The 23,355-nt window shown below is 43.8% G+C and overlaps 1 protein-coding gene and 1 long non-coding RNA gene across 8 annotated transcripts in view; one reads left to right on the forward strand and one right to left on the reverse strand.

The window, feature by feature from the left end:
- LOC118301237 overlaps positions 1-23,355 on the forward strand; it is a 1,055,945-nt gene that overhangs the window by 970,395 nt on the left and 62,195 nt on the right. The gene's annotated exons all lie outside the window — the stretch shown is intronic.
- The window catches only part of LOC118313039 (interleukin-1 receptor accessory protein-like 1), a 225,876-nt gene that overhangs the window by 154,752 nt on the left and 47,769 nt on the right, over positions 1-23,355 (reverse strand). For all 3 annotated transcript variants that reach the window (XM_035638254.2, XM_035638292.2, XM_035638283.2), the window contains one exon: positions 9,266-9,359. In XM_035638254.2, coding sequence (XP_035494147.1) covers positions 9,266-9,347 — 82 coding nt within the window. In that variant the 5' untranslated portion in view covers positions 9,348-9,359. The remainder of the gene's footprint in view (positions 1-9,265; positions 9,360-23,355) is intronic.

Genomic DNA, 23,355 nt, shown 5'->3' on the forward strand with positions numbered 1-23,355 from the left:
TCTCCTGCAACTAACAAAGGCGTTGTGCTCGGCAGGCAAGCTTACATCCTTTCTCCCTTGCAAAAAAAAAGAAAGCAGAAAAAAGAAAGCCAAATTTGGCAGGACTCCCATGAAACCTGTAAGGATTCACTGTGCCTCTGCTTGTTGCAGAAATAGGTTGATGGTGCTTAGTCCAATCCCAGTTTGACTAGAAAAGGGAATACGGGGAAAAAGGAGAAATGAAAGGATAGAGAATGTACAAAGAGAACAAGGGAGTAGTGTTTTTTTTGTCCTGAGCAGTCATTGAGCGACGGGGGAGAGTGAACAGGGAATGAACACAGGGAGAGAGGGTGTGTTCAAACTTTCCAATGAAGGATCATTGAGAAAGGCCACACGCTGAGCGGCTGGCTGACGCGACAGAGCTTGACAGCCTCATCACACGCTACGTTGTTGGGGGACTTCCTGCGTTCACAAAACTTCACCTCTGGAGTGACCACAGCCTCATTGCTCAGAGTAGGGTAATTACAAAGCGCACTTCATGCAGTTTCTTTCACAATGGCAACACTGCGGAAAGGAAAAAAGGCCACAAACCCCCCATCCGGTGACCTCGCCAGACGTCGGGCATTTTCTTAAGTGCAGCTTTTACGAGCTAATAATTGGTTTCCAAGGTCAAATGTGGGAGAGGAAAATTAATCACACCATCCTACTCCTGTCCCTGCTTATCGCCATTCAGGACCAGTGAAGCAATTTCCGAGCACAAGCGCTAGTTCGGCCCACCCCGTCGGTCACATGACTCCCGTCGTGCATGTTAATGGTCCCGCGAGACTGTCCTGAAGCGGAGCCGCCGTGTGAACTCGCTGAGGGACTGCTGGTACCTTCTTTGACAGACAGCTGGAGATACCAGGAATTAGGTGACCTTTCAACCTGTTTTCCTTCTCAGGAAGGATTGAAGACGGAGGTTGCAGAGAGCATATTCAAACCACGCGTGAATGTTGTCTTAGACAGAGCTCACCGAGGATTTTTTTCTTCTGAAGATTAATTCTATAATACTGAAAATGAAATGCTTTGACCTAACTCTTCTATATGAAATGAAAAACACAGCTAGTAATTTATGAAACTACTCATGAAAAGATCAGAGGAACATGTGAATAGCACAAGGGAAAACATGACTATATACAGTAGTATATTTAAAGGGTAATTCAATTCATTAACCTTCAGTTTGTGGAAAAACATAATTATCCTTATGAACAGGTGTCTATAATCCATCTCCCTGCTCTGGGCATGGTTAAGTGCATGACAAAGTCGTGGTCCCTGCACTAATTCATTTGATGCACTTCACCTAAAATACAACACACCGTCCCATTCATTCCTGCACATGGAGAGAATCCTCCCCAAACTGATATATGTTGTCATGGCAATAAAATACTGCAGATTAACTGCTGTGTGTAGCAGTCAATCATGAGAAACGACCCCTCAGCAAAGCTAAACCTCTTATATCATATACACGCCATTGGGCTGCACGCTGATGTCTTAAATGCATGCTTTCATCAGAAGAGGAAAAATACATTTCAAGTGCTATGTGGTAGTATTTAATTATATGCTATTTATTTGGAATATATAGATATATGCTCTTGAAGATTATATATTTGAAATGAAATTCTGCAGTCAATTATAATTCTGGGACATATTGTTATGAGTTGAATACCCACAGGTGAAGTATGATTCCAATTATAGAGTCTGAGAAAGCTGGAAAAAGACAAGAGACAAATTGATTTTGTATCTCCCCTCAGAAATCACACCTAACTGAGTTGTGTCTGCCAAAAACAAAGTTAGCACTGCAATCAATAGAAAACCAATGTATGAAACACTGAAACGCGCGCGGGGGGGGGGGGGGGGGGGGGGGGGGTTCTGAGATTGCAAAGGCTCAGAGAAATGGAAATCAAATTTCCAGTTTGTCCGATTTCCACCAATGTTAAATCAATAGTTGTCTTTCTCATAACAGGAGGAGGGGTTGTTCTTGCCTCCGCAACAAGACCTTTACTCAAGGAGCAATGTGAGCTATCATTTAGCCTCATCCCACTCCACTCAAGCACATACTGCAGGAGTGTGATTTAAAAGGTGAAACATAGAATCCAAGTCTCCAGTTTTCAAGAAATGTCTAAAAACAGAAATCAGAGATGCCTTTGCAGAAAGTCAAACAGCAGCTTGGTTCGAACCGATTAAATCTAATGATGATTACAAGATTAGGCCTCGTTGTATTGCTTTAATTATTCCAAGGCATCCAGTCCCCGGTGGTGCTGCGTGGCCTCCAGGAGACAGTTGCCAATCAATGGGAGTAATAACCATCCCTTCCTTGGCACAGGAGGTTGTGGAGACACGTTGGATGTAACACAGGCAGTTGACAGAGCGATCAGAAGGAACGGCAGCACCACAGCGATGGAGGACCTCTTCTTTGAGACGAACTAAAAAGAGAGCAGATTGCCATCTCGCTTGTGACAAAAAGAGAGAAACGACGCACATAAACATAAATACAGAAAAGAAATGGTGCAAAGATTGCGAGATAGACAGATACACGGAGGCGAGAAGTGACACAAAATGAGGGGGAGTACCCAGATGAATTAATCATGCAGTGAAGCCCCAGGTTAAAATGTGTGATATTTTTGGGCATAGTCCCATCGACGCCTCCGGGCGATTTGCATAGCACTGAGAGACCACAGCTTCATTTCCCCCCCGTGGCTCAGCTTTGTACGAGCCAAGCAGTCAAGACAAATTAAAATAATTCCCCGGACCATTGCTGTTTATGTCCAAACCGCCCGAACGTTATTACAAATGTTACTTATTTACTTTCAAGTTTCACCGTTATGTTTTTTTTCTTCTTCCCCTTCTGGGAGTTTCATTTCCCCCAAAGTCGTCTTCCTTAAACCTGGGAGACAGATTTTCTTAAATTAAGCAGTGGCCGGCCTTCTTCGTGTTTAAATCCTCTTTTGGACTAAAGCTCATTATCATCCACACATATAATCTCTTAAATTGGTACCAAACGCCCCAGCTGTTAAAATGGGCTGCATAATTTGCTGAGGGAGCCTGAGAGGAAAGTATTATGTTTCCTAGAGAAATATTAAAATGGAGATAATGCAATATAATGTGTTTCATGGTAAACCCCTGCAGACAGTTGAGATTCCCTGAAAATGAACAGGGAGAAGGAAGCACAACAAAAGGTGAGGAGACACCTGAAGCATTTCAATCACACAATTTATAGATATTTAAAAATTCCATCCCACTCATTTTTTACAGCTGAAAACATTAGCATAATTAAACTCACATTATGTTGTTGTAGTATTCTCTGTCACTACTGTCATTGTTATGACTGGGACAAAGTTAATCATTTTCTTCAACAGACGACAGATACAATCTTTTTTTTTTGGAAGCGGTCAGAAATTATGAAAATTGCTTAGTGCTCAGACTCCAGTCAATTTTAAGGGATCACATCTGTCAGTATGAATCCCTGTGTGAAGCCAAAACTTTTTAACGGAGACATATTCTCAAATAGAACCCATTTAAAAATAAATCATGCATAAGGAACTGGAGTAACGTACAGGACAGCTAAGCCCAGGCTCCATCTGATCGTTACATATTTTATGATAATGCAAAAACTCACCCAGGTTAGATCACCACGGCAACCAACGCTGCACGGCCGGCCTGCTTCAGAGCAGGTTAACCTACAGCATCAAATCAAACCTGTCATCCACTGACCAATCAGATGATGAGGAAGACAAAAGCGTAACTTTTATATATGCATCAAATATCCATCATAGTTTCTTCATCACACAAAAAAACTACTTATATAATTCCACTACTTATTCACAGTCTATCCTTACTTAGCCTTACTTTGATGTCTGCTTGATTGACAGGTATCTGACCCCATTAGCTCCGCCTACACTTTAATAAAGCCAAAACCAATCATCTTAAGGGCCTCATACGCCTGTCTTACATCCTTGGTTTTTGACATCTGACGCCTTAAACCCAAACGCGTCAAGTCAAATGTAAAAAAGCTGTAATTTGAGACGTCTTTGATCCACACACAGAAGCACCGACAGTGCACTTGAGCTTTCAACACCTCAACCAACAACTGCACGCCGCATTTTCCTCCACCACCGGTACCTGGCATTTCTCTCAATTGCTGTGGCGTTGTAACATCATCACAAGTCAGGAAATAGGCCAGGCGGAGACCAGTCTGCTCATAAATCAGGCGATTGAGCATCATCCATCTCATACCGAGGGCTGTGCCGTGTGTCTCCAACCAGGAACACATATCCATAGTAACCCTAGTTGTCAAGAGGCCTGTATCGGGCACACTTGTTGAGTGGTCTCTCTCTCTCTCTCTCTCTCTCTCTCTCTCTCCCCGAGCAGCGGGGGGGAAAACAACTCCATGTGGCGAGCCATTTTATTTCTAATATCATGTGTGCGATCAATCTCCCCTGCTATGAGCGGGCGGTGCAGTGGAGGCAATCATTCAACATTTGTGGCCGGTATGTGGTATTGACAGAGGGAAGATGAACCGTTGGTATGCACATACGTGTGCCTGTGTGTGTGTGTGTGTGTGTGTGTGTGTGTGTGTGTGACAGAGAGAACATGGATGGTGAGTTCAATCTCAGCAGAAGCTTCCTGGATTGGTTTTGGAGCTTTGACATCCCAAACTTTTATCACTGAAAATTAATAAATTAATTTTCCATGCACACAAAACGGACTCAGTAGAAAGGGTCACTACTGCAGCATCCCTTCTCTCCTTCAAAGTTCTCGCTGACAGCCTCCAGCCATATTAAAACGTCTTTTGATATCAATTACAAAGTCAAGTGGCTCGCCATAATTGAATTGGTGCCGTGCGCCGACATCCCCTGTTAGGATTCACTGTCTTGTGCAATTATGACGGGCCTCATTATTGGCCAGACTGCAGTTATGGCCGTATTAATGTGGGAGGAAGATTCTATCCTTAGACTGTTGTATTAGCGTTGACGTCCTCTGAGAGCTGTGCACATGCAACGGGTGGGAAAACTGTCAATTTAGTCGACTGTCAGGTTGTCCTTGATTCTGCCTCCTGTAAGAGCAGACATAAATCGGTGGAGAGAGGGAAAAATATATATATATATATATGTTGCGGACCTACTGTAGCGGCAATGGATAAATACACGGGGAGAGACGGATGATGAGCGGCTGCTCTCTAATGGGAACCAAGGTCTTGTTGTGGCGGCGTGTTTTATTTACAGCTACTCTTCATCAGGGCGACAAGCCGCGCCCGCAGACCATCCTTAATGGAAAACTGGAAGCAGAGAGGAGACTTTGCATTCCGTTTCCAAATGGGAACACGTGTCGAAAAAGACTCGCTTCTCACATTTTGCATGTGTACCAGGACGATGCGTTCACAGTGAGCGAGGGTGTTATGGGTAATGTATCGCGCGGATTACGGGCAGACTGTGGAAAGGTAAGCATCATTTGTCTGGGGACTCATCAATGTCTGGCGAAGAAATTGGGACTAATGACTGTACAGCAGAGGGGAGGAGAGAGGCTACATTTGTCTCAATCAACGTCACGGAACATGATCATAAATCCACAACTGTCGTCCGTGTTCACTGGCGTGTTGTGTGAACAGTTGAGGGGCAACTTTTACCGAATGTAAAATAGGTATGTATTCCTGCAGTGCAGCAGCTGAAGTTTAAATTCCCAGGCAACCAGCTGGTGGACGGAAAGGCTGAAACGCTGCTTGCTTTTGGGGAAAAAACAGACACGACTGTTCTGGATAGATTGAGCTATTGTCTGTGTGGCTGACAGAGACTTCCCTCATTAGAAATCAACCATGAACAATAAGAACTTTTTAGAATAGTTTCCCAACAGCCGTGTGGATTCGGGAATTGGTGGCCTGTGGTCGAGGTCCAGGCCTCAAAACAGCACGTGTGTCATCAATAGACATGCTGGAAAATTGCTCCTAGGCAAGAGGAAGCACAGTAGGTTTGGGAAGTAGACGTAGCTGCATTGAGCAAAACTGAACACTAAAGATAAGCAGACATAGCAGAGTTCTGGCGTAACGCAGACGACTGGTGATGCCCATTAAATCTTTAAGGAAAACCCGTTCAGTTTTTTGTGTTCGTCCTGTTTAGTCCCTTTTGCAATGCATGTGCATGCCCTTTTTTATTTTCATGGTTTGACAAATGTCATTGTCGGCACCCTCAAAAAAGCTCCTTTTCACTCTGCCTATAATCCATGTTCAGAAGTGAAAAAGAAAAAAAAGAAAGAATAAATGCATAGTTATTACTTTAAAGAGTCTAAGACGAGGCCTTATTTGAACTCAGAAGTTTCCTTTTCATATCGAATGAAATGCAGCTGTGTTGTGCACAGAAAGAGGATTCGGCTCCACTCAGCTCATTGCCAAGTAAACAAACAGGCACGTTTATGGATTTCTCATATCGCTCTTCCAAGAATCTATTGTATAGGACTGCACGTGTGGACATCAAGGGAGCCGATTGTGTGTTTAAGAGAAACGCAGCACTGCGAACCATCTTCAGACATCAGCGCCTCTTTGTATAAATGACAGAGGGGGGAAAGAATGAAAAGAGAAGCCAACAAATAGAGACATTGTTTGTGAAAAATATGTTTTATTACATTTCCTAGTTTTTCATAATTTTGCATGCTCAATTTTTGCCAAAAGGTGGAATATGCGTTCCCCTAAACAAAATGCTTTCCCATCTATAAATGGAAGCAGTCGGGCATAGACCACCTAATCCGTTTCCAGGAAATACTCCAAGCCTCAAACTACATTGATACCACAGTCATGTGTTACCAACCAACAACTGGGATTTCAAATGCCTCTTGTAATGTTGTCCTTCGCATTTCTAGGGTCAAGTCTAATTTGTAGCACATTTGCTTATTGGACAGATTCATTCTCACACATAAGGCTTTGACGTGACACAGATACATACATACTGCCACTACAATAGTGTACAATGGGAGAAAATCCATTACGGCTACACTGAGTGCACTGAAAGGTCAGAAATTGATCACAAATGCCATTTTCTACACGGACAACAGTCTCAATAATCCAGAATGCAATGCAGCCGCAAGGCGCTCCACAAAGAACAAATGGCATTTAAACAAAAAGACCCCGGTAATGAATGGACTGACCATCACTGAGTGATAACATACAACCGTGTAAGAGCATCCACCTATTTTTTTTACTTTCACGTGTAATTTGATGTGCTGCTTTAAGCAGAAACATATGTAGTCATTCTGTTCGCCCAACCATTCAGGCCATATCAGCATTCCAGCAAAGAGGAACCACGGCAGAGGACAAACGGATACGTTCTCCTACATGTGCATACTGAGGATTAGTACGCCGCAAATGCATTGCATGCTTTTGCAACGTTCCACCCCGAGTGCGAAACGCAGACAAAGCATTGCTCAAAGAAAAAAAGGGTGTTTGGAATTTAATCATCTACAGATTATAGCGGGGAAAATGCAGCGGAGTGCATGGGTTTCCAGAGTTTGAGTGCGTTTATTTGCATACGAGTAGTGAGACAGAGGATTTATTGTCCCTGAGGGAGTCAATCAAGTCATTTAATTCTCCTTTAATGGACTGACACTCGCATGTTGGATTGTCTGCAGCACATTTCTTTGAGCATTGGTACAAACACTACGCTCTACATGTGTACAGTGTTTTGGGCAGCTCATTTCAATCAGCTGTTTGTTTCATCTATTTCAACCAGATCCTCAGACTTTTTCACAACTGATAATAGGGGAAATTTGTTTTAAAAAATGATTTGGCTCCGACATTGAAAACGCAAACATTTCAGGAAAAACTCGAGCTGCATGACCTGTTCAAAACTCAAATTGTCACATATTGTTAGACCTCGCGTAAACAAGCCCCATCACAGCAGAACAACAAACCCAACAAAGGAACCCCTGGAAAACGTCTATTTGAAAATATACCTGCGTTCATGCCGGGACATACCTCGCCTTCCCACTCCCACTGATTCTGTCCGTACCACGATTAGAGACACCGATTTCTTTTCAACCTGGCTTTCATTGCCAAGAATCCCTTTGTCAAAAAAATGGGGCTCTAACTTGCAACCAGCGTGGCTCCTAATAAAGCCGTACCATCCGCAGGAGAGGGAACAAAGGACGGCGGTCTGGCTCGAATGGTGCGTTCATTTATCAGTGGACGCGTTTAAAATCCTTGCTCCAGGCAATGGCTCGTGAAGCATCCGAGAAGATAGCCCGCGGGGACTTCTGCTGCAAAAGCAGGAAACCCTTTGGTGAGCCCCGGGCCATCGCTGCACCTGGGTCTAATATGCATGGGTAGGAACCTGGGTGCAAGCGGCCTCTGGATAGTTCCTTCATGTTCCATGTTAACGATGTAGATTTCCTTTAGCTCCCATCTATCCTCCTGTGGGTCAGCCTGACGAGGCACGTGATATTGTTGCAACAACCATGTTAAAATAGGTTGAATAGCTGGTCGTGTGAGTGCTTTAGATATCTCACTCTTACCTACTGTATGCATTTTCTCACTCAGTCACTCAACCACAGTTACGACCGGGGAGGCGACGGGGATGTTAAAACAGTGTCCCTGAACCAATATCATTGGCTCACCTCTTCCATGTAGTGCTGCAATACTAGTGCAGCACTTTTGTGAGGAAAGTTAACCGTGTCGAATAACACGCATTTGGAATGTTATTTGACACATTTCCATAAATAATGACGATAATACAAATGAATCACGAGACCAACTACACTAACAGATGATCTGGGCATGATGAGAAGAGAAGTCTAAAGTGTGTGTTGCAAACCCTTGAAGAATAAAGCAGCCAGTGCTGTTGTAGTCTACAATGAAGTAAACAAGTTCATACCGTGAAAGTGATCAGCAAAGATCAACGGTGACATATTCCATCATCACTCACTGGACCTCAAATTGAATTTCTGAGCGTGTGGGGACTCATAAATCAAGCCCGTTAGAAGACAGGACAGCTGTGTTTTTCATTCTAACTGGTTCGAGTCTCAAAGTTCAGCGGCGCAGTGCTGCGTGATCCCTCTGCTGTTGACATGAAACAATTTGTGCTTTCAGGCCCAAAAAAAGACTCTTGAAACTTGGCATCCAGGGGATGAAATGTCCGTACCAATTAACGCAGCGTGTGAAATGTTGTAAATAGAAACTCGTTTAGTTTTTTTCTTCTTCTTCTCCACTTTCAGAATTGCCTTTAATTCGAAAAGGAAAGATAATTTTGGGGAACAAGATAAGACTTACCTGAGCCTCTCTTCGACACCACTTTCAGGCAATGGACCACGACGGCATGAAGCAGGATCAGGAGAGGAATGGGAGCTTTCATTTTTTACCAGTCCTACAAGGGAAAAAAAGAAAAGAAATGTAAATTATTATGAATTATTCCATAGAAGGGCACCTGCTGTGAATGCAACAAAACCATCCAGGACATGAAAGAAAGAAAGAATGGTTCATGATTTGGCAGGAAATGATTGATCAAAGCTTGCCAATTTAAAAAAAAAGGCAATTTTGAAGCAATAATTGTCAGATTTATCTAAGGGTCAAGGGGAAACATTCCTCTTCTCCAGATATGTCAGTCTGCTATATTCATACCAGTGTCTCCTCAGGACTTGCTGTAATCAGGACATGTGTTGACCATAGATACATCGTCTTTGCACTAAATGGCAGATGACGATATCCCTGTATAGTGTGTGTCCCTCCTGGTGATGCTTCCCCAGGCCTTCACTGTCAGGTCTTCAGGAGGTGACAAGCTGCTCAGTCAGACTGAGATCGGCTGATTGACTCGGTCAGTCGAGGATACTTCACCTCCACCTCAATCTAACTGACAAGTCCCCATCGATTCTGAGCCATGTGCTGGCATGAGGCATTCACTAGTCAAATGTCCTATTGCTTTGAAAACCAATTTGCAATTTGGGCCTTGTGTGTTCAAGACGCTCGCACACTGTTCTTTCAATATTAATGAAAGTCAACTCAAATCAAATCTCAGACCTTTGAATTTTAATGAAGTATCCACTATTGTACAATTGAAAGTGCAAAACCCAAAGGGATGAAGTGCATTGTCCAAATACTACAACTATAGCATCTAGACTACATATATGTTTTAATACCCAATATAGGGCAACACAACCTTTACATTATAATTTTCAATATTATTTAACAATTTTTTTCATACAGAGATTGACAATATATTTATGAGCCATGGGATATATATTGGTTAAATGAGTCATTTACTATTGACTAGTATTGGCCCTCACACATCCCTCATCATAAGTTCAAAGTTAAGTGTTCACTCAGATTTTACCAGCAGTTAACAATATTTCCCAGCCCCTCGCCTCCTCATTGAACCCTCCCATGTAACCGTGTCATTCTTTTTGTCTGGCTACTAATTGATCTCCTTGCTGGAGGCAAAAATGCCTCTCTTTTTTTCCCCCGCTACGGCTCGTCATGATGCTAATGTCGGCTACAAGGACGCTTCCATTGGCATTTCAGTCACGACAAAGATGCTTCACATAGATTCCACAAAGCTGCATCAGAAAGGGTTCGAGGGGAAGCCCTGAAAAGCCACGATAACCCTCGAGACACTCACAGAGGCATGCGAAACTGGCCCGCATCCAAAGCTGGCGACATTGCCGTGTTCTCCTTGTCAAAAGGCCTATTGTCGACAGCCCTTGCTTCCTGCAACCAATGCCACCGCAGAACAGCAACATGCCACCACACAAAATCTTATCTTTTTAATTAGTTTTCTATGTTGGGTGCAAGTCTGCAACACAAGCACAAAAGCGCTGGTCTTTCATTGGTTCGAACACGGAGGAAACGACCGAATCGCCAGTTCTGCTCCGTGTCCCTCCAGCTCACAGTAATATCCTGCACTGCTCCACATCAATGCAAACACTTGTTATCACTGGAAAGATTACAATGTAATCTTGAAATATAAGCTAATTATTATCTTTTTTGTTTAGAGTGACTACAATGATAAGGAAAATACAGTAAGTCATCATCTGTTGGGCACACCGATCAAACACGGCGCTGCTGTGTGTGCACAGAACAAAAATTGTGGATTATGGGATTAAATATACTAAAGAATCACCCATGAAAACATGACAGAGTGCTTTGCTCTAAGCTTGTGTGCAGCCATTGAGTGGAAAACAGCTTCAGAAGTGAGGTTTCACAAAGCTTTTACCAAGGACACTGATCTCACTTGGTATTTTTTATTCTCTCCCAAGGGTATTTGGAAATATGTGTGTCATTTTCATGGCCATTGACTAGGCTAAGGGTGTATATATATGATTGGCAGCAAAACATCCAGTGCAGTGGCACTGCAATTGATTACAATGAGTGCAGACCGAGGATGAACTGAATACCACTATTAGGTCCGCAACTAACGATTAATTTCATAATTGATTAATCTGTCGATCATTTTCTCAATTAATCGACTAGCTGTTTGGTCCATAAAATGTCATAAAATGGTGGGAAAAAAAACGATCGTCTCTCCCAATCCCCGAGATTATGTTTTTGTTTTGTGCACACACCAAATATATTTAGTTTCCTGCCACAGAGGAGCAACATCCAGCACGCATTCACATTTAAGAAGCTGAAATCAGAGAATTTTGGGGACTTTTTTAAAATAATTGATGCCGATTCATTTTCCTGGGAGTGCGGCTGCGTTGGATGAGCGGCATTTGAGCCTCGTGGGGCTGTGGGGGAGTTGAAGTGGTGAGCAGACGGGCCGGTGTAGACTGTCCTTAACGGTTCTGCTCCGGTCCACTGTGCACACAAGTGCCAGGTCCTCCGTTGAAGAGATGGAATCACCAAAGGCGCCGCGCTCGTCTGGCAGCCGACGCACGCGCGCGCAGGCCCGCTTCGCCTTTGTAATCCACGATTGCCTGCCAAATGTCTCTGCAGTTGTTATTTGCGTCGAGGTCCCTTTTGAGATTGTACTTGATGCTTTTGTGTTACATCTCACCGTGGCCGCGTTGTATAACCTTCCTCCGACTCAACAGAAAGTCGATTTTTCTTCGCTCCGACTAAGGCCTTTACCCCAGAAGACTTTATCGTCTGTATCGTGACGGGATAAGCATCACAATCATTAGTGCCATCATTTCATTGTGCACATTTTCTAGCTGATTTTTCTGAAGTGTTTCCCTTAACTCAGCCATTTATCTTTTGCATTCTGCTATTCTAATACATTTAATGTCCACCTGTTTGAAAAAACACCAGCTACTCAGGAGTTTATCACGGTTCAAACATTCAATTTGTTCTCAGTAATCACGAGAAGGGTGTCAATGTGTTATTGTTACTATCGTCGTCCTTCTTGACACGTGGTTATTGGCGAGCGATAAGGGAAAGATTCAGCGAGGCTGACTTACTGTCAGAGATATGATCGGTAACACAATGGAGCAGGGAAAAAAGCGAGAAGAGCGATCCCCCTTCGACAAACGAACGGATACAGGCTGTCCGAGAAGTATGAAATCTTGAGGAAAGAACAGACCTCCCTTTTAAATCCCACGATGGAAGTTTGTCCCGTCAACAATCTCAGCGTCCCATTCTTTAAAAGAGAGGCTCGTCCAAAGGGTGCTGTCACCCGCCTCGCATTCTTTGATTGTTTTTGTTGTTGTTGTTTTTTTTTCCCTCTCTCAAGCATCCTCTTCCTCCCCTCCCGGTTTCCTCCGCGGCGTATCCATCCGAAATTCAATTACTTTCAAGGAGGGCTCAGCAAGAGAAATGGGGCACTCTCAACACTCCCGGGGCCTCGGAGGTAGCCCTGAGGAATGCATCTCCCCCTCGCACACAAACAATTTCGGCAATCGCCCGCAGAGACCACTGCTTTACTACAGCTCGACGGATGGATATTGAGATGATGGTTTACACGGATCTCTTATTTCAAGTCTCCTGCTCTTTCACATATTTCCTCGGGGCTCTTCGTGCACACAATCGAGGCGCTCGGGGGAATTTCTGAAACATGATATGACGTATTTCAATGACTATATGCTACTACATCAGCCCTGATTTTGAACCCTTCTTATCAGAACTCTTACTCAAATGAAATTAGCAATACAAATCGTGTCCAGATTGACCTTAAAGAAATGATTTGAACCTCTACACTCTGCCGCCGTTCCCCCGTGTCACCGCCGCTGCCCTTCCTCCTACCTCCCGTAGGAAAACTGATATGTTCCCTGCTTTGTGAGCTATGAACATTTCTATTTGCGAGGAATACTTTTCGAGCTCTTACACCCGCCGCTGACGCACACACACACCCACGCGAGTCTGTGCTCTCCACACTGAATTATTCCATTTTTGAAATATCTAATAACCCTGCAACCGCACGCCCCCATGTTTTTGACACGCATGCAGGAAGTGACAAAGCGAGAGAAAGACATCACTTCTTAAAAAGGTAATCAAAACATCAAAGTTACTTCGGAGTGTCTAAGTGTAAAAAAAATAAAAATAATAATAATAATAATACGTCCAGACGGTCCAGTTCCTCCCAGGCAAAGGTGAGGAAAGACCTGTAAATCATCCAGAGCACTAGACAGATTAATAAACAATAACACACTGTGCAACGTGACTCAACGCCGGATCTTTTTCTCGTTGCCAACGCGTCTCTGTGCGCGCTGAGAACAACAAAGAGGACATGTTCACCGTCACCTCAGACACAGAAACAGTTGCCAGTGACAGACTCAAACTGACCTGACCTGCAGACTTTAACATGTGCCTGCAGCCGCTGGCCTCACGGAGCCATGGGCCCCCCCGCTCCTAACCGGGCCGTGCCATGCTGTGCTACCAAGTGATTGTTGTTTTCAGTCTTACATTGATTAGATTGATCTCCGTCGTGCACAGTCTTAATGTCGTCCACAGACACAGCCCTGGTAGCTGTAGGGCTGAGAAGCTCCTTTCTCCTGTTCATTTCAGAGAGGGAGGTAAGAAGGCTGCATTTTTTTTTTATTATGAGGTAAATAGGTAGGTTAGGTAGGTTGTAAATACATCATATTACAGACCTTTAGTTTGATGCTGTGGCTGTGCTCACCTATTCTACCCTGATGAATAATAAATCCATTCTGTTTGGCCCCATAACGTCGATTTGGCACAACAGCCCTTTGACATATGATGTCCCACGTAGTTAAAGTTGCAGTCCGTAATTCTAATCCAATAGCCGCATTCTGTGTGCGAGCTAAACATTGAACATCATCCTGTCCCCACAACGCTAAAACAAAAGTGTTCGGCACAAGTTGAGTGGTTTACAAGGAAGACAGGAAAGCACCATTATTATTTCCAAGCACTCGTTTGAATCTAAATTGATATGACACAAGTGTTTCTTCTCATCAAAACGGAAAGTTTCGGAAGCAACAGAAAAAAAAAACACCTGTAAATAATAAGACATAACCTCTCTGCCTCTGGGTTTGAATTTCTTTTTTTCCCCGAGTACTGTTTGGAATTTCCCAAAGTGTATTAAATCTTCATTCAATATCTCTACTGTGGGAATGTCCAGCGCTGAACTCTAAAAAATAGCCCGATGAACTGGCCTTGACACTGAACTGAGCTTATAGCCTGATATTTGACCTCAACAGCTGGAAAGCCAGTGGAGGAGCGAGAAACCAGATACAGTATATAATATATAATTTATACTTTTTATTTTCAGTCTAGGGAGCTTTTAGCCACCAGTCAGGTCGACAAAACACACCTTAAGTGAAATCTATGGACAGACACAAAAGTGCACACACATGCGAACCGTCCTTGCAGCCCCGTCCAATCCTCAGTCCCAATCCCTGAGCTGCCTACTAACTAGATTCTTTATCCCGCCGGGCTGTCAGGGAAATAAGGATGACATTAAGTGAACGGAGCTCGCTCTTTGGATATTCCAGGCCAGTGGTGAGAGCCCGCTGGAATCACTGAGAGGAAGAGGTGAAAGGGGATGCGGGGATGAATGGCCGCTCCAGCGGGGAGAAGAAGAGAGGGCGAGGAGAAGGCATGAGAGAGGCAGCTATCACGAGATGCTGCCAAGCAGCAGAGCTGCGAATTTGCACAGAAGCAAATTACTGGTCAGGATTTTTCTCCATCACAATCTAGAAATATGTGTTGATTGGATTTTAAACCAATTAAAGAATTTCTGGCCTCCACACATTAGATTGTCCACTGTTAATGGATGTTGATTCATTATCGGGGCTGTCAAAGAGTTCTCCGTTCACTCACAGCTTCTATGGGGACAAAAGATTGGATTCAAATTTAAATTCACCCCAATGGATATTAATTTAGAGGACAATAGCTGAATTAATCCTAAACATCCTGTTGCTCCATCTCAGATTTGCTGATAATCTTTGGAAGGACTGCTACCCTTGTCGTGCATGTGTTTCCCTGTGCATGTCCAGGACACAGAGCTCAGTGCATTCTGTGTTCATCACGTTCAAACTTTACGTCAAGTCGTATCACAGTGAATCTCCTCTGGTGAGCTGAACTGAACTGAAGATGAGCCATGAATTATGCATCAACCGAGCGATGACATCACCCGCAAAACGACGCGCACACGCAACCGCTCTGCAGGAGGAGCCGTGTCCTCTCGCTGTCAGACATTATCCACTTGAAACTATTTCACTATGAATCATACGCGCTGCAGTGAGACGATCATGGCATGGGGTCATCCTCTGCAGAAGGTGCAGGTGAAAATTAACACTATGTTATTCCTATTCATGCAAAGACAAATTAAAACACGTGCCACCGTTTCAATAGTGAAGACGACCACGTATTAATCTGTGAGAACATTATAACAACGTTGTCATATTGCAGTGTTTTTGCTGTGTCCTGTTTGGAAGGCAGTAATTGGAGAAGGGCTTTAAGGCTTCCTCCAGTGACCTCATTACCCCAATTAAAATCTGTAGCCTCCTCTGAAAACAGTCCATCTCTCACCGTGACGACTGGGGAAGCAGAGCACCGACATATGGCTGCGCCTTATAACACTTTGCTGCAGTGAATATGTCCTCATTTATTCCAACCCAAAAGGAAATGATTACATTCAAAGTAATCGCTTGCTTGCAACAACCAGGAGGGCCTTGAACGTGTGATGGGTTCACCCCATATCGTTCAGACGGCGACTGTGCGTAGCCACATTAGAAAAACTGAATCTCCGTCAGTGGTTATTCTGGGGTATCAGGAATTAGGCATGTGGTCTCTGCTATCACTTCAGTGTGCGCTGCACCTCCCGCGGTCCTCGGCAACAAACCCACCAAGTATTTAAGTCGATCGAATGGGCAGTTAAAGCTGAAGGACATCCAAACGGATTCCTCCAACTATTAGCAGGACGCTACCAGTCCCAACACACACACACACACTTGTTGGAAACATGTTTAGAGGGAATCGACTCCCCAGATCATGTCGCACGTCAGAGGGACGGACGGGCGTTTTGACAGTGGCATCTTTTGAACTAAGCTGCTCCCCTTTAACAGAATCAGAACAGCCACTGCATACTTGTCGCCAGGTAAAAGAGAAACATCCGCCTCATGCAATCATTTTGACCTCATTCTTACAGCAGCTATGTGAGAACTGTGTGGATTATCGCTTTTTTAAAAATTTTATTTCTTTACATAATCCAGCAAGTCGGTTAAACTCAGGCCCCGTGCCTCCTTATCCCCCCAGCTTGATCTGCACCGCTGATGTCAATCAAACTCCCAACAACGGTCAGTTCAAGGTCCGGCGCAGGAGTCACCTGGAGAGGAAGCGTGCCCCAGCGGCGGCCGAACGACACTCGTGAGGCCCCATAACGTCGGGTGTTCTGCCGCCTGACATAAGCTGCATCCATCTGCGGCCGCAATACTTCAGAGGAACATTCCCGCCGCTCAGTAAAATTAAAATTCATCAAGCCGCGGCTGAGACTCGCAGTGGCAACCAGGAGGTATTCACAGGCTGAAGCGCTCCTCTCTTTATCTCTCTCAAACACAACCTCCACTCAACACCTACATTTAAATCGGCGACACTGCGACTGATCTGCTGCTGAAGCACGGGGTCTCTCGGGCTAACTCTACAGTGTGCCAATGCAATTCATTGGAGAGCATCAAAGTCGGAGTTCTCCGAGGACCTCGGACTTTAAGTTAAAAAGTACAAAAAATAAACACCGCATACTTTACAGCAGAACAGTGGAGTTCGTCGGGTGTGTCTTTCATTCAGTTGGTAGTGGAGGACTCCAGCCTTTTTTTTTTTTTTAGATTGAAGTGAAACATGAGTAGGAACCAATAAAACGTCTGACAAATGTGCCCAAAGCATGAAAATGTAAAAATCGGAAGGAGAAATGCCCCGGCAGATTGTGAAGCTCGCCAAGTCACTTCAGTTGAATATACTGTCTCCGCACCAGAACTGTGGGCTGATTTAAGGCCGAATGAAAGCAGATTGTCAGATTATTAACACAAGTTAATAAACGTCTACCCTACAGCAGCTATAATCATTAGGGCCGCTGCACATTTATCTTGCGGACTTATTTATTTATTTCAATCAACCACTCAGACTCCAGACTCAACTGGAGCCGAAGGAGAACAAACGCACGAACCGGTGGACAGCAGGGCGAAACAAACGGAGCGTCGAAATGAATGATGAAAGTCTCTCTTCTCACGGACGACGTGCTGGAAGTTGTGCGTTGATCGATTGATTGAGTTAATTCATCCGACTTTGTATGTTGTGGTTTTTACAAATACTCATTTCATTGATGAGGAGGATGCTAGGGATAGTGATGGATATGCAGGTAGTGGCCTTGAGTTATTTAATTGATATGTACAATAGACCACGCGAAGCAAAGCACACTTTCAATAGCAACATGCGCACGCTTGGAAAATAACAAGTTTGTTTTTCCTACACAAAGAGCGCATATTCACATTGCAAAAGTATCCACACAAACGTGTCAATGTGAGATCTATTTGTCTTCACTGCAGCTGCACTTTTTCTCTGAAAGTGTAACTTTAAGCATAAAATATATACGTAGGTGCTAAGGTGAGCAGACACGTCGTAGTTACCACTGAGAGCTCAACAGCACGATGCAAATAAGCCTTCGCACAATAACAGGCGACCCGCGTCGCCACGATAGGCACCCCGAGATTCAATATATCGGACGACAGAGGAATGCTGCGTCCCCAGGCCCTTCTTGTAAAGTGGCCCATAAATCAAGAAGCCTGTTGAGGGCCGGCCTCTGCGGGTCGAGTCCAGCAGGGGGGGGAAACACAGCCGTGCTGTGGCTGGGACGAAGGCACACCAGTAGCCCCCCTCAACTGCGATGCAAAAGATGTTTTCAGCCCCATAAAATCATTACCATCATCAGCCCGGCCGGGGATTGACTTATTACTGGGGTTTTTATGTTTGAATATAAAGTATGGATGGTGCCATAGGTCAGAGTTGTTCAGCCACGCATGTGGAGTAACTGAACTGGGTCACGCTGTACATACTTATTAATGTTGCTGTTAAATTATATAGTGACGAGAGCTGATAAATTAAGACATGCACAGGGAATCATTTGAAATTTTGTTCTCCATTACTTTCTGGCACTGGCTATTACTCGGGGCTATGTTAGGAACAATATTTGCGTGTGAAGTTGAAACGGGCTCAACGTTTGTCACAACGTTCAACGCAGGTATGTTTAATTTGTCTTTGCCTCTGTCTTTTAATTCATCTGTATATCAACGTATTTTACCGCGGCGTTGTTTTTGGTCCCAACAGTCACTTCCCCAGTCAATAGTCCGACATAATGAGCATCCAATTTCTTCTATACAGAGGTGCAAAATCAGCTTTAGGACGAGTGTTAATTAATCATCACCGACAGGTTCTAATCGCATTATGCTGATTTACACATCTAGCAAAGGTTTAATATCGCACACTGGAAATCCAGCCCATAGACGTGGTGTACGTCTTGTGCACTGGTAGCAAACACAAAGTCATCTTGTACAGAGCCTCCTTCTGATGAATTCCATCGAGCCTATCTAGAGGCAGGGTGAAATATATGTGCAGGATCACCTGGAAATAACATGTTGCCCCGTGTCTTGTGAAGTGGCTAATGACAAATGACGAGTTGCTAATGAAGCGCTCCTTGATTTCACTCACTATTAATCCCTCGATGTGGCTGTTCTATTTAAAGGCCCCGTCTGGCGCGGAGGGGGGCATTCTGTGCAAACACTGGAACGGTTCCTGCCGAGAGTGACTATGTATGCAATCACATACTGCATGCAAATAGGCTGTGTCCATGCAGATGCTTATACATAAGAAAGCCGAGGGGCCGTGGTTTACAGTGGTCTTGGGACAGCTGAAGGGGGCGTTCTTAGGCGCCACGTGACGAGTTTTATAACGGAGCGGTTTCTTTCAGTGAATACTCAAAAGCCTTTGTAGACACACTATCCTGCCCAGGGTTACACAAGGCTGGAGCGAATTCCCTGAATGTCATCACCATCCACTTAAGACACAGGTCAAAATGTGAAGATTGGTATTTATGATGGTGTCTTGATAACATTGTAGCCGTGTCTCTTCTGCTAAGCTGTTATGCAGCAAATGCATTGGCTTGCACAATAATGTGGTCCGGGGTCTTTTTTCCCCTCGCCAACTGGCGTTTTGTGTCATTTTTCATCTCCACGCGTACGTATGGAATGTCACAACAAAGCCTTCATGAATGAGTAAGCATGGATCCGATGGAGAGAAGAAGAGGGGAAACGGGAGGAAAAATTGCTCATTTTGCTTCCCCTGGCATTGCAATTTCCATCCTCTATCCACAGCTCTCTAAAAGCTATCTAAAACACATCAACTTCATCTTTCTGGGCTGGATGGGCCTCAGAGGATCACCTCCAGACATGGCGCGATGACAGTGGGGCTGGAAAGAAAGGATGAAAATGGTAATTCTGTCCTCTTGCTAATAGCAATGGGTTTTCTTATTCGCCCGCTGATTAAAAAGGAGGGGGGAAAAACATTCATTTTAAAAAGTCACTCGCCCCCAGCGAAGGAAAATACTGTATATTGGGGTAATTGATCATGCCTCCGATGGCCGTTTCATCAGGGGAAGTGCAACACAAGTACTTCATTGCCTCTTACTTCATTTTAGCCGTGTTACAGTTGACCAGCACAACGTTTGCGCTCCGGGGCAAGGCACGCCGTGGCTGACCCCGAGTCCCTTTATTTACAAATGAGAACAGAAACACTGTACATTTGATTAAACTTTATGATTTGATTGCCCTACCCCCAACACACACACACACACACACACACACACACACACACACACTTCAAGAGCAAGGAATCTTCCATCTTCTTTTCGTGCTGCTGTGTTGCCCAGTTGGGATAAGAAGCTATTACACGCCAGAAAGTAAATAAAGATGGCACAGTAGCAGCAGGCGCTGAGCTCAATTCCCATTCATACATGAAGGCATGCAGATCAAGGTCTAAAAATAACTGGCCCATGGAAATAATTTGCAAGGTAGGGCATTCCTTTTGATACCTCTACGCTGAATGCGAGCATTAAAAGGATGCACCGAGAGCTCGGGGAATTTGTGCGGTGAATAGGTGGCCAATTTTAGAGGCCATTTATTTCTCCATAGAGCCTGGTCTCCCATCAGCGAGTAATCATGGTGCGAGTGTTCCCTGAAAGCAACACGAATGTTGAGTTTCCAACCTCTGCAGGAAGCAGATTGCAACACCAAGTGCTTCTTTGTTGGACCCATGATCTGAGCCGATATAAAATACAATGCATTATTTTCTGACGTATTGACGCATCAATATTTAGACACTTTTGCTCGAAGCCAATCACGAAGCACTCTTTCTTTTAAGAAGGGCCTGAAAACCTTTCTTTTTAAACAAGCATTCCACCTAAATCTTTGTACTATTTCTTCCACCGATGTTTTTTCTTTTTAAACCTATTTTTTTTTATATTTATCTTGTTTCTACTCTGTAGCACTTTGAGATTGCTTTTAGCAATGAAAAGTGCTCTATAAATGAAATGTATTATTATTATTATTATTATTATTACATGAAGAATTGTAAATAATGACGTCTGTAATGGACCGCTGTGAACTAGACTGGGTCAAACCCTGCCGCAGTCCACCAGGCAGGTTATAACACATTGTGGCTTTAGATCAGAAAATAGGTCTAATATGAATTCCATATAATTTAGGGCTACATGATATGGACAAATGTTTAACGTGATATACTGTATTGCCATCTCTTGATAGGGATGTATTGAGTAGTGACTTGAAAAATGATTGAGGGATAAAATAGCCAGCGGGTGTGTGCCTCTTTGTGGTAAATCCGAAAAAATTAAATGTCACAAATCAAAGCAAGCGGTAACATTGACGCAAATATCCAAATGTGCAATAAAGCAGTCCTGCTCATTGATTTGTAACAGTAGCCACATTGGTCTCACACACTCGCGTGGTCTAAACGATATTGCAAAATATCCTACAGCAGACAGATCTGCATCACCTCACCATCTATACTGTGATAGCATCAAGCGTGGAGAGTTATTTAAATGACTGCCTCCAATCTTCCTGTGCACTGGTGACAGCGGACATGCTCACCTAGAATATCAAAAGTGCAAGCAACGGTTATTTTATTGTCAAGTGATCAACTTTTTGCTATTAATGAATTCACCATTGATTAGATAATGAAGGAGTTAGAAGAAACTCCAGGATGACGACGTCAGTGGGATTGTTTTCTCCAACCATCAAACCCCAAAGACAATCGTGTGAAGAACAAATCTTCAGTTGCTTACAGTAAATAGTTTTGCTCGAAGCCAAATACCTACTGTAATGCTAAAAATAGCAACATTGTTGACTACATTTCTCTCAAATAACTCATAAGTTAAGTGACTAATTGTTCTGGGACTTAATCATACTACAGATGTTTAGCCCGGCTACATTTATGTTCCAATTGCCCAGTCTGCCGCATTTCTCATTCTAATGATTTAGAAAATGGCTACATGTTTTCCACGTCCTTGCTTTATTCTTGGAATACCTCAAAACAGCCTGAAATGTTGGTATTCACTCTTGGTAGTCTTGATTCGTATTTGTACAGCCAAGACGACAAACGTTGTACTCTACCGGATACTTGACAATTCATGACATGGTGGCTGCAACAAAAATAAGATCAGATCGATGCTGAATGATTGTGATGGAAAATGGAACAAGGTACGGGGCAACAGGAATCCCATCTTCACGGGAAATGGATTTTCACAAGATTTAACTGAGAGCATGTCTGTTATGTATGTAGTGCACCGCTCCTAACGCTGAGATTCCACAACAGTCAATAAGTCTGAGCAGCATCGCCAAGCAGGGATGGAAGATGCTCGGGGCGAAGGAGAACATTCATGATATTTACACACATACGTGTGGCCACACACAGAAAAACACATGCTCCTTACTGTTTCCATTCCCCGTCGAGTCTTACTAATGTAATTTAAGAGCTATGATTACAGGGCCCCCCCGCCCCCCCTCCCCCTCTCTACTTCCTATCCTACATTTTTCCTCACGAATCCTCATCAACTGCTCCAATCACTCCTCACACAGAGCCAATACTCCACAGTGAGACGACCCTTATTTCCACCACATTAATGAACTCTTTCATTTGAAAGCCTTTGACTATCCGCGCCTTGATTGCAAAGCCAAGGCCAATAGGCCTAGGTGACAGTTCCTTGAAAATTAAAAGTATCAATCGTGACAGGGGAGGGGAAAAAAAGCTCGTGATGCCTTCAGATCCTCCTGTCGACCAGAGAAAGTGCTGGAAGCCGAACGGGGTCAGGTGCCGTTTAAAAATAAATTGCTCCTCGTGGTTTGTTTTAGCGGAATTTAAGGCAAGACAGGCTACGTTTGCCTCATGAAGAAGAAAAAGCAAAAAGATTCAATGCAACTGACTGTATGAGGTGCAAAACAACAGCTGGCCTTTTTTTTTAAGGTTGGCAACATTTTATGAAACCTCATGATATAACACCACACAAGACTCTCGCCTGAGTGAATATAACCACTCCATGAAAGATATTATAAAACAGTGAGGCTCGTGTTGAAAAGCAGCCATAGGTTTTATTAAAGAACGGGCACATTCAACAGAGCTGTCAGCGTCTTGTCAGCTCGGGACATCCAATAATCACAAGTCTGATGGTTTGCTCCTGTAGTCGGCATGTCAAAGTGGCCTTGGGCAAGACACTGAGCCCTAAAATGCCCCTGGCGGTTGAACCATCAGTGTGTTATTGATTTTGTGTGGATTGCATGGAGTGTAAATCGCTGCGAGAGGTTGATTAGACTAGAAAAAAGGCTATGCAAACGCTGTCCATTTAGCATTTATCCATTTACCGATTTAAACCTACACTTAATTCACCAGAGTGCAGGAGGAGGAATTCA

Source organism: Scophthalmus maximus, chromosome 1 (genome assembly GCF_022379125.1).
Source record: "Scophthalmus maximus strain ysfricsl-2021 chromosome 1, ASM2237912v1, whole genome shotgun sequence".
NCBI lineage: Eukaryota > Metazoa > Chordata > Actinopteri > Pleuronectiformes > Scophthalmidae > Scophthalmus > Scophthalmus maximus.